Source organism: Eurytemora carolleeae, unplaced genomic scaffold (genome assembly GCF_000591075.1).
Source record: "Eurytemora carolleeae unplaced genomic scaffold, Eaff_2.0 scaffold242, whole genome shotgun sequence".
Lineage (NCBI taxonomy): Eukaryota > Metazoa > Arthropoda > Copepoda > Calanoida > Temoridae > Eurytemora > Eurytemora carolleeae.
Window position 1 is genome coordinate 271,787 of NW_019396186.1, and position 11,457 is coordinate 283,243.

General features: G+C 32.3%; 1 protein-coding gene across 1 annotated transcript in view; it reads right to left on the reverse strand.

Moving 5' to 3' along the window:
• Window positions 1-11,457, reverse strand: part of LOC111697584 (uncharacterized) — a 79,458-nt gene that overhangs the window by 20,370 nt on the left and 47,631 nt on the right. Inside the window, exons 15-17 of the mRNA XM_023467636.1 lie at window positions 6,366-6,440; window positions 1,823-1,908; window positions 719-888 (exon numbers count right to left, since the gene is read on the reverse strand). Coding sequence (XP_023323404.1) covers window positions 719-888; window positions 1,823-1,908; window positions 6,366-6,440 — 331 coding nt within the window. The remainder of the gene's footprint in view (window positions 1-718; window positions 889-1,822; window positions 1,909-6,365; window positions 6,441-11,457) is intronic.

Genomic DNA, 11,457 nt, shown 5'->3' on the forward strand with positions numbered 1-11,457 from the left:
ATTCTAATACTATATAGTGGTTCGATGGTTCTATTTCCTGGGAATCTATTATCCTTCAGTCAACACAATTCTTATTTAACTCATGTCATTTAGGTAGATCTAATCAATCTATTCATTAATTAAGGTAGATAAAATTCATTAATTCATCCATTCATCCTGGTAGATCTAATCCATCTATTCATTAATTAAGGTAGATAAAATTAATTAATTCATCTATTCACCCTGGTAGATCTATTCCATTCAATCATTCATTAAGGTAGATAAAATTCATTAATTCATTAATTCATCTATTCACCCTGGGAGATCTAATCCATCCATCCTTTAATTCACCCTTCCTTTCTTTAATTAATTAATTAATTTATTAATAATTTACTGAAACCTTTTACAATCAAAAACACATCTTTCCCTCTTTACTGTTTTTATCCTACCATTTAGCTGATACTTAAATACAAATCAATCAATCAATCAATCAATCAATCTTAATCAATTCCAGAAGAATCCATTATGTAGGCGTAGAATCGATTCTACAAAATCAGGGTCAAATAATGATGTAGTGTACTGCAGTGTACAGCTGTGTACTGCACCAACCTGTAGTTCTGTAGTACTGTAGTTTATGTAGTGTACTGCAGTGTACAGCTGTGTACTGCACCAACCTGTAGTACTGTAGTACTTTAGTTTATGTAGTGTACTGCAGTGAACAGCTGTGTACTGCACCAACCTGTAGTTCGGGGGAGGAAGCTGGAAGACGACCTCCCGAAGTTTGACGAGCCGAAGATCGTCCGCCGATTTTGCCGCATCGACGAACTGGTCGTACAGGTGGAAGGTGCACACGGGGTTGGGCAGTTCACGGAAATACATCTTCAGAAGGGAGGAGACAGAATGGATATCCTAGATAGATAGATATATAAATATCTAGATAGATAGATAGATAGGTAAATAGATAGATAAGATAAAAATATATATAAGATATATAGATAGAAATAAATATAATCGTTTAAAACAATACTTCGAATAACCGCTTGTGTATGACCAAAATTGTTATTAAAATAAAATGAAAGTAAAATATAAAATGAGTAATTAAAAACACTAATATCATAGATGTACATTGTACACAAATAGATAGATATTTTGATAGAAATATATAGATAGATAGATTATAAAGATAGATTGAAATATGATAAAGAAAACTAAAAGTTCAAGTTTGTGCAAATCCCTCAAAAAGCTAGGGTTAAGGAAAATAATAAAATTTTTCTAGGAAAATACATAAATGGAAAAACAAATTGGCAAGCAAAATATCAACGCAATAACAGATAGATATATGAATATTTAGAGATTTTGCATAAATGTCGATATAGATAGATAGATAGAGATAGATAAATAGCTAAATAGATATATAGCTAGACTGCTATCAATCTATCTATCTAGATAAATATATAGATAGATAGATATTTAGAAAGATAGATAGATAGATAGATAAATAGATAGATAAATAGATAGATAGATAGATATATAGATAAATAGATAGATATATATATAGATAGATAGATATATATAGAGAAATAGATAGATATATAGGTTGGGAACACTATAGATAAATAGATAGATAGATAGATAGATAGATAGAAAGATAGACAGATAGATAGATAGATAGAAGGATAGATAGATAGATAGATAAACAGATGGATAGATTTCTACCTGTAGAATTAGTTTGTCCTCATATAGGTTTGGAACTCTGTAGATAAATAGATAAATAGAAAGATAGATAGAAGGATAGATAGATAGAAGGATAGATAGATAGATAAATTGATGGATAGATATCTACCTGTAGAACTAGTTTGTCCTCATATAGGTTTGGAACTCTATCCTCGTCGAATGCTACCCTCAACCGTTGAATATTCGACGAAATTCCTAAAAAAAAATTAAAATTAAAAATAGAAAAAAATTCATTTTCAGTGAATGAACGTAGACGAATAAAAAATCTATTAAAACACTTGAAATTAAAATTTAAATCTAAAATAAAATCTAAAAAAGCATAATTTGTGGAAACGAAAAAATCTCACAATTCAATGATTTTTTTACAGTTTCTCGTTTTACCAGGGGAATCAATTTTGAAAAAGTACCCCTGCCATGGAATAATGATCTTCAAAGATAAGGAATTGAGTTTACACCATCAGATTTCAAAGAGATAGGGATTATAATAATTGAGTTTGTGGCAAAGACTCAATTTCTTTAAAATTATCAGGCATTTACTCTCTCCCTTTTATACTTTTTACCCAGACACTCATCAAAATGATATTATCAACGACACATATTCCAAATCCTGCATTTACCTTAAACAAATTACACTCCAATAAAAACTTTTCCAATCCCAACCGGTTGGAACTGTTTAAAGTATATTGTAAAGCATAAATATTATTTATTTTCTGAGCTGTGCTGCAATATCTTGTCCGACCCAATTTGTTTAATACCTTCCAGATACATAAAATAAGCTTTCTACCCCTCCCCTTCACTACGGGTTGTATGTTTAAAACAAGAATATGAATGGTATAATACCTTCAAGAAACATTAAATAAGTTTTATACCCCTCCCCTTCACTAGGGGTTGTATGTTTAAAACAAGAAAATGGATGGTATAATACCTCTCAGAAACATAAAATAAGCTTTCTACCCTTCTCCTTCACTACGGGTTGTATGTTTAAAACAAGAAAATCAGACATGCAACTCTTAAAACCATGTCGACAGTCATTTAGAAGTTTCCAGCTCTGCCCTACTTGGATAAATATTTTTAGACAATCAAATTGTAGTGAAGTCTCTTTAGACAATGAACCTGTAGTGAAATCTTTTTAGACAATCAACCTGTAGTGAAATCTTTTTAGTCAATCAACCCGTAGTGAAATCTCTTTAGACAATCAACCTGTATTGAAGTCTCTATAAACAATCAACCTGTAGTGAACTCTCTTTAGACAATCAAACTGTAGTGAACTCTCTTTAGACAATCAACCTGTCGTGAACTCTCTTTAGACAATCAACCTGTAGTGAACTCTCTTTAGACAATCAACCCGTAGTGAAATCTTTTTAGACAATCAACCTGTAGTGAACTCTCTTTCCCTTTCCAGGTGTAATTTCCTTGTAGTATATTCTACAGTAAATATCTTCTCAGGGGTGTATATATTTTTAAGAAAGATTTTTAAAGATCTCTGAGGGAAAAAATATCAAAATTGGATAGAAAAATGCATCCTTTTTGATATTCTTTACCCACAAATTTATTTATTTTCATCGTAAAATCATTTTTTGAAATGATTTTGAAGATTTGGGAAAAAAATTTAAAATGCAAGAGTTTTCATCGTTTTTGATCCTTTTCCCCCCAATTTTTCCCCCATTTAGCAATAAACCCCTAAAACATACCTAACTTCTGAAGAAAAAAATGAATTTGAAGAGGGGGGATTCACAATTAATTTAGAAGATGGGCGCGAAGCGCCCTCTAAGGCTAGTCTATATATAAATTTAGCTTGTCTGGGTGTCTGTTTGTTTGTATCCAATAAATGTCAAAACGGCTGAACCGATCAGGCCCAAATTTTGTGTGGGACCTCACGTGACCCCAAGGAAGGTTTATGAATGATCAAAATTAAAAAATTTGTGTTTAAAAGTTTTTTTATTTTGTAAAATTTTGAAAATGCGCGAAAAAATATTTTGAAATCCGCAAACTTTTTTTGTTTTTGTTTTATACTGTGCAAAGAGAAGATGCTCACAGATAAAGCCACAATTAAAAGTTAAAATAGAAGATGGGCGCGAAGCACCCTAAAAGCCTAGTACTCGTATATCTAAATATGTGTATTAATGACTGTTTGATTGGATAGCCGATCATAAACCCTGGACTGATTTGCCTCAAATTTTGATTGGGGAACTCGGAAGAACCGTAGGAGTATTATTAGAATAATTAAAAATTCTAAATTTAAAAAGCTGATTTTCATAGAGTAAGTTAAGTTTCAGGCAAAGCTAAGTTTCCAAGTTAATTCTCAAATGTGAAAATTGACCATGTCTTTAAAACGATACCAACCCCCCTATCCCCCCCCCCACAAAAAAAAACATTATAAAAATGACTTATGTTTTCTTAATATCTCTGAATATTTAAAAAGAAAAGCAGTTAAAGTAAGAAAGAATAAACTTAAAACAATTTCTAGTCTGCACTAACTTTCAACATCCATAATATAATTCATACAAACACTCAAAACTATTCTAAAAGGCTCTTTAACCCCCCCCCCCCTCCCCACACTGCTACAGTAAATTCCCTGAATTTAAAGCTAGAAAATGTTTATGTATTTCTAAAACTTGTTTAGGGGACAGTAAAATTCCCCCCCTGGGCTTATATTTCAAGATGTACAACCCCTCAGGGGAAACAAACAAGCAGAGGGGAAATTTATTTGTTGGGTGACATGTTAGGATAGCTAGGGGGAAAAAGGGAAAGGATCGTGGGGGTGGGGGTGGGAGGGGAGTGATAGTTAAAAAAGGTAGGGAAGGATAGAAGGAAAAAATACTTGAAAAAAGAAGGATTGAAGGAAGGGGAGACCAATTCTGTAAAGAGAAGGAAGAAGAGAAGGAAAGAAGGAAGGAAAGAATGCTAGAAAAAAGAAGGATGGAAGGAAGGGGAGACCAATTCGGTAAAGAGAAGGAATTAGAAATGGAAAGAAGGAAGGAGACAATGCTAAAAAAAGAAGGATTGAAGGAAGGGGAGAATGCTAGAAAAAAGAAGATTGAAGGAAAAAAGGTTAGAATATAAACTTGAATTTATGTAGTTTGTAGGTGTATAAGAAGTTACCCCTAGGGTTAGGAAAGGAAAGAATTATGTATAGAAGAAAGCAAGGAAGAAAGGAAGGAAAGGGAGAATGTAAGCTTGAATTTATGTAGTTTGTATGTGAATAAGAAGTTAACCTCGGGTTAGGAAAGGAAAGAATTATGTATAGAAGAAAGAAAGGAAGAAAGGTAGGAGAGAATAGAAGAAAGGAAGGAAAAGGAGAATGTAAGCCTGAATTTATGTAGTTTGTATGTGAATAAGAAGTAACCCCTCGGGTTAGGAAGGGAAGAATTATGTGTAGAGGGAATCCAAATACATATATTTAGCTCAAGCTAAGGTATCTAGGGACTTAAGAAAGCACTAGAGAGAGAATGGAAGAAAATGAAAGGACAAGGGAAGGAAAACTAAAAAGCTAAATGAGTCGTAACGTATCTTTGCAGCCCAATGTCATTGACCTTTGAAATCAGTTTCAGAATGAATTCAGATAAAATAGTCTAATTTTGAAATACGGTGAACACAATCATGCTTCAAAGATATAAAATTTGAAAATTTGAGTTTGTTGCTCAAGACTCAATTCCTTTAAATAACAAACTCAAAAAATTGATTGAACTGAAAAGAGCTTGCTCGTAAATGAAAGGAATGAGATGAAATAATTAAAAGTAAAGCAAAAGTAAAGAAGGTTAAGAAATTGCATATGGATGTTGGAAAACAAATTGATTGTTTGATTTATGCTCGATGCCATAAAAAAGCTATTTAAGATATTAATTTTATGATAAAAATGTGGAGTGTATCTTTATAAAATGCCCTATATTGAACCCTCCCTTCCCCACCCCTCCCGTGAATGTTTAATATTTGCCCTACTTGCCTCCCCCCCCCTCCTCCTCCTCTGTAAATGAATAATATCTGCCCTTTATATACCCCCCTTCTTCCCCTCTCTTTCTTTTATTCTCCTTGCAGGGTTTTTATTATAATTCTATTGAACCCTTTTATTATACCACTTTATTACTCAATTTTTTCCTTTATTATAGTTTATCATAGTATACGTATACCCACACTACCAGCTATATCTATATATAAATTTAGCTTGTCTGTCTGTTTGTTTGTATCCAATAAACGTGAAAACGGTTGAACCGATCGGGCCCAAATTTTTTGTGGGACATCACATGACCACAGGGAAGGTTTATGAATGATCAAAATTTCAAATATTTGTCTCCATCAAAATTCGATCTTCATTAAATTTCTGAAAATTTTGAAAATCCACGAAATTTTTTGTGAAAATCCGCGAATTATTTTTGTTTTGTTTTACGATGTACACAAAGAGAACATGTTCAGAGAGGGGATAATAATGGAGTAGGAGGGGATAATAATGGATGAGAGGGGATAATAATGGAGTAGGAGGGGATAATAATGGATGAGAGGGGATGATATGGAATAGGGGGGATAATAATGGATGAGAGGGGATAATAATGGATGAGAGGGGATAATAATGGATGAGAGAGGATAATAATGAATGAGAGAGGATAATAATGGATGGGGAAGTAATGAACAAGGGGGAGAGTAAAATATATATTTACCTGAAAGTCTATATATTCCATCAACTATTCCAAGTTTCTCAATAAACTCAGAGCAATGGGTCAACACGTTCGGTACTAAAACAATTAGATAGATAAATAGATGGAAAGATAGATAGATAGATTAATAAATAGATAATTAGATAGATGGATAGATAGATAGATAGATAGATAGATAGATAGATAGCTGGATAGATATATGATAGATACATAGATTGATAGATAGATAGATAGATAGATGGATAGGTAGATAGATAGATAGATAGATAGATATTAGATAGATACATAGATTGATAGATAGATAAATAGATACATGAATAGATGGATAAATAGATAAAAGAATAGATAGATAGAAGGGTAGATAAATAGATAGATAAATCTTATATAATTTTAATCATTACTCATCTTTCTAAAAGAGCTAATGAGCAGAACAAAAATGTTTGAATTTCAAATTTCGGACAAGTAAATTCGGAAGTAAAGTCGGAAGTAAAGTCGGAAGTAAAGACGGAAGTAAAGTCGGAGTAAAGTCGGAAGTAAAGACGGAAGTAAAGTCGGAAGTAAAGACGGAAGTAAAGTCGGAAGTAAAGAAGGAAGTAAAGTCGGAAGTAAAGTCGGAAGTACAGACGGAAGTAAAGTCGGAAGTAAAGACGAAAGTAAAGCAGGAAGTAAAGTCGGAAGTAAAGTCGGAAGTAAAGACGGAAGTAAAGTCGGAAGTAAAGTCGGAAGTAAAGACGAAAGTAAAGCAGGAAGTAAAGTCGGAAGTAAAGACGGAAGTAAAGTCGCAAGTAAAGTCGCAAAAATCTCATCTTCTCCATGTGGCTTGTCAAGTTTGTTAACTTCAAAACATCTTTTCTTTTTCTCCTTATTTAAGATTCCAAGAAGGTAGAGACAGAACTTGTTTTCTTTCTGATAGATAGATAGAACTTGTTTTCTTTAGTGTCTTTCAACAAAATTACCGAAGATCCCCAGCTAACAAAACACGGGGTATCAACACATCTCTATCTAACACAATGATTATTTATGAAAATTATGATTTTAAAGTGTCGCAAAGCCTTACTTGAACCTTAACAATACATTTATATTTTTTGTAGCCATGAATACATTTGATTCAAATCATCAAAGCGCTTAAAATTCTAATACTATATAGCCAAATAAAAAAATCCCGGATCCTACAGAACCTAATTTAAGAATCCTAGATCCTACAGAACCTTATTAAAGAATCCTAGATCCTACAGAACCTATAATTAAAGAATCCTATAGATCCTACAGAACCTAATTAAAGAATCCTAGATTCTACAGAACCTAATTAAAGAATCCTATAGATCCTACAGAACCTAATTAAAGAATCCCAGATCATACAGAACCTAATTAAAGAATCCTAGATCCTACAGAACCTAATTAAAGAATCCTGGATCCTACAGAACCTAATAAAAGAATCCTGGATCCAACGGAACCTAATTGAAGAATCCTGGATCATACAGAACCTAATTAAATAGTTTTAGATCCTACAGAACCTAATTAAGAATCCTGGATCCTACAGAACCTAATTAAAGAATTCTAGATCCTACAGAACTTTATTAAAGAATCCTGGATCCTACAGAACCTAATTAAAAAATCCTGGATCCTACAGAACCTAATCAAAGAATGCTAGATCCTACAGAACCTAATTAAAGAATCCTGGATCCTACAGAAACTGATAACAGAAACCTGGATCCATCAGATTAATTAAAGAATCTTAGATCCTACAGAACCTAATAAAAGAATCCTAGATCCTACAGAACCTTATTAAAGAATCCTAGATCATACAGAACCTAATTAAAGAATTCTAGATCTTACAGAACCTAATTAAAGAATCTTAGATCCTACAGAGTCTAATTAAGGAATCCTAGATCCTACAGAATCTAATTAAAGAATCCTAGATCCTATAGAATCTAATTAAAGAATCCTAGATCCCACAGAATCTAATTAAAGAATCCTAGATCCTACAGAACCTAATTAAAGAATCCTGGATCCTACAGAACCCAATTAAAGAATCCTAGATCCTACAGGACATAATTAAAGAATCCTAGATCCTACAGGACATAATTAAAGAATCCTAGATCCTACACGCCCAATTAAAAAATCCTGAAGACTTTACAAAGAATTTGTATGTTTTGACAATGTTAACATAATCCTAGAGCTTACAGGTTTATGCTGGATATTTAAATTTGTTTTTCTTTTAAACATTCATGTTAAACATGTGTTAATGTCATTCCTCATCACCCTTCCCCCCCCCATCTACCCAAAACATTTGAGCCCCTCCTAAAAAACACCACGTTCCTTCCCCTTTCGGAAGGGACTTCAAAAAAAACTCTTTGCCGACAAAAACACTGTTATTTATATTTTTATAGTGGAATAAAAAAATTCATTTTGAAAAAACAATCAAGCTTTATTATATAGATATGCTATAAAAATTTAATTTGCTATAGGCCGGATGTTTAAAACTGTACAGTTACGTTAATAAGTCACAGTATTGGTGTGGGGGTGGGGGGGAAANATTAAAGGGACTAGAGACGTAATGGAGGATTAAAGGGACTAGAGACGTAATTTGAAGTTACTCTGTATTTATAAAGTGGCATGTGTGATGTACGACGGTTTGTCTGGTCAAGAATGAATGAGATATCCATCATAATATCTTTGAAAATTAATCATTTTCAAATGAGGTTTCCATTAAAGTGTCTTGCATATTTATGCTTCTGAAAAAAATTATACATTTTTAAAGTTCATAAAGGTGAAATTGAAGCAAGCTTTTTACCGATGCTAGTAATTGAAATATGTAAAACAAGGTACTTTGCAGTATCTGTAGTTGATTAGTTTTCAAGCATTCCATGCCAAATTAAAAGTTTCTAGGAGCGGTGAATTTATCTTCGAAATTCTGAGAAATTAAAAATAAATTTATTTTTACGCTTTAACCGGAGTTTGTTGTTAGACAATGAATTGAGACTTTTAACAAAGAAACAAATACAAGATTGAAATCCTATAATAATTGCATAGAACAGAATATCATTCTTTTTTCTTCAAAAAGTCATTTTCTTAAAAAATCTAGATTTTTTGGGAAGGGGTGGCGGACGCCAGGTGGCATTTAAAGTTCAAGAAGAGAATATGTTTATTGATTAAATATTGAAATCTAATTGATGTTCCAACCCTTGATCTGGAAATTAAACTATAAATTAGTATATTGCATGATTAGGTTTTGTACTGAGTAATTATTATAAGCAGTGAATAAGAAATTATAAACTATTATACTACTTACACCAGAACTTTCACTATGAAACTTTTTTTTTCAGCTTTTTTTACACCTATAGCTCTGTGTAGCATTTATGATGTAGATTATCCTTAAGTTGGTTAAAAAAAAGTTCCGCCATTAATTTCAATTAATTTCTAAACAGCTTCAGGGAAGGTTCCCTAAGGCCTTTACGGAACGAAATTGCCCCAGAAAAAAATTGAAAACCCTTCTTCAAATTATATAAAAAAAAACATGGAAGACACAAATATCCCTTATAATATATCCTTATGGGAGAAAATGCTGGTTGGCCAAGTTTTCGCTAATTTCCCTTAATTTCATCTTATAGTATTAACGGTAACCGCCAAAAAAGTCCTTGGAAAAAAAGTTTCCGGAAAAAAGTCCTAAAATTTCACACTAAAAAAGTCCTGTGGAAAAAAGTCCTTTTATTAAAAAGTCTCCGGAAATAAAGTCCTACAAATTCGAGACTTTATTTTCTAGGACTTTTTTTCTGCTCCAGTATGATTTTTTACAAAAAAGTCCTCGGAAAAAAGTCCTCTAACAAGTGAAAATGCATGATTCACAGTTCTAGGTTTTTCTTTTCCTCGGATTTATTTTCTTCAGGACTTCTTTTCCTGGGATCTTATTTCCTGAGACTTTATTGGCAGCCCCCATACTATTTTAGGAAAAAAAGTCCCAGGAATCCAAAACACAGGACTTTATTTCCAGTGACATTTTTTCCAAGGACTTGAGAAAATTCGGACTTTTTTTCCAAAGTTTTTATTTCCAGGTTTTTTTTTCACTAAAAGTGTTTTTTTAATATTAACAAAACAGCTAAAATCTTAGAAAAAGAAAAAAAAATTACGCAATTTAGGATTTTTGGAAAAATTGCTAATTTCTTGGGACATATGCTTTAGATGTTCTAGGCTCAAAGTTGTGAATCGGACATGCATGGGCACTTGAAATTAAGTTTCAGCCCCTTAATGCGTAGATCTTGCCTTTATGCGTAGATCTTGGCAATTAAAGTTGAAACAGATTTTATGTAAAACAATTACTTTTTTGAATTTACGACTTTTTATTTGTCCTAGATTCCAGAGCTGGGAACTTTAGAATGGTGAATAACGAGATTAATGCTTAATCCTCTCTTTTTCTTAATATCGAGACTAACCTAATCTTGTACTTGTATCCTGAAAAGTGTTTGAAATTCAACTAATTAGAGTCGCGTATCAGAAGCCGGAAAATTTGAAATTTTGCGCACCATTTAAGATTAATATACAGAAACGGGAAGGACTCTTCATTTTAAAAAAGCGGTTTTGATGTACTTTATCCAAAAAAGAGTGGATTAAGCAAGAAATCAAAAGAAGATATTCGGATTAAGCAGTCGGGATTAACGGTATTACATTCTAAAGTTCCCAGCTCAGGTTAGATAGATAAATAGCTAGATAGATAGGGAAATAGACAGATAGACTAAAAGATAGATTTGAAGATCAGTAGGAAAGTTTTAATGCATTGCTATTGAATACAATATTTATTTTAATTTTTTTTGCATATAAAAAATAATTAATGGATTACTGGATGATAAAATATTTAAATTCGAAATCTTTAAAAAAATAACTCAAATAAAATATACTTTTTTTTCTGTAAATCTGATTTTTTAAAGTTTGATTTTCAAGTCACGCCCAACTAGAGATTTCAGTTATTTCATAAAAATGCATTTTTATGTTCTGCAGTAACTATGATGTAAGGGCAAAGTTATAGTCCATAAAATTTAACTAGGGCCGTGTAAACGTAAACACCAAAGGGGGGAGGTGTATTGGTAGATCAGGAGGGGGG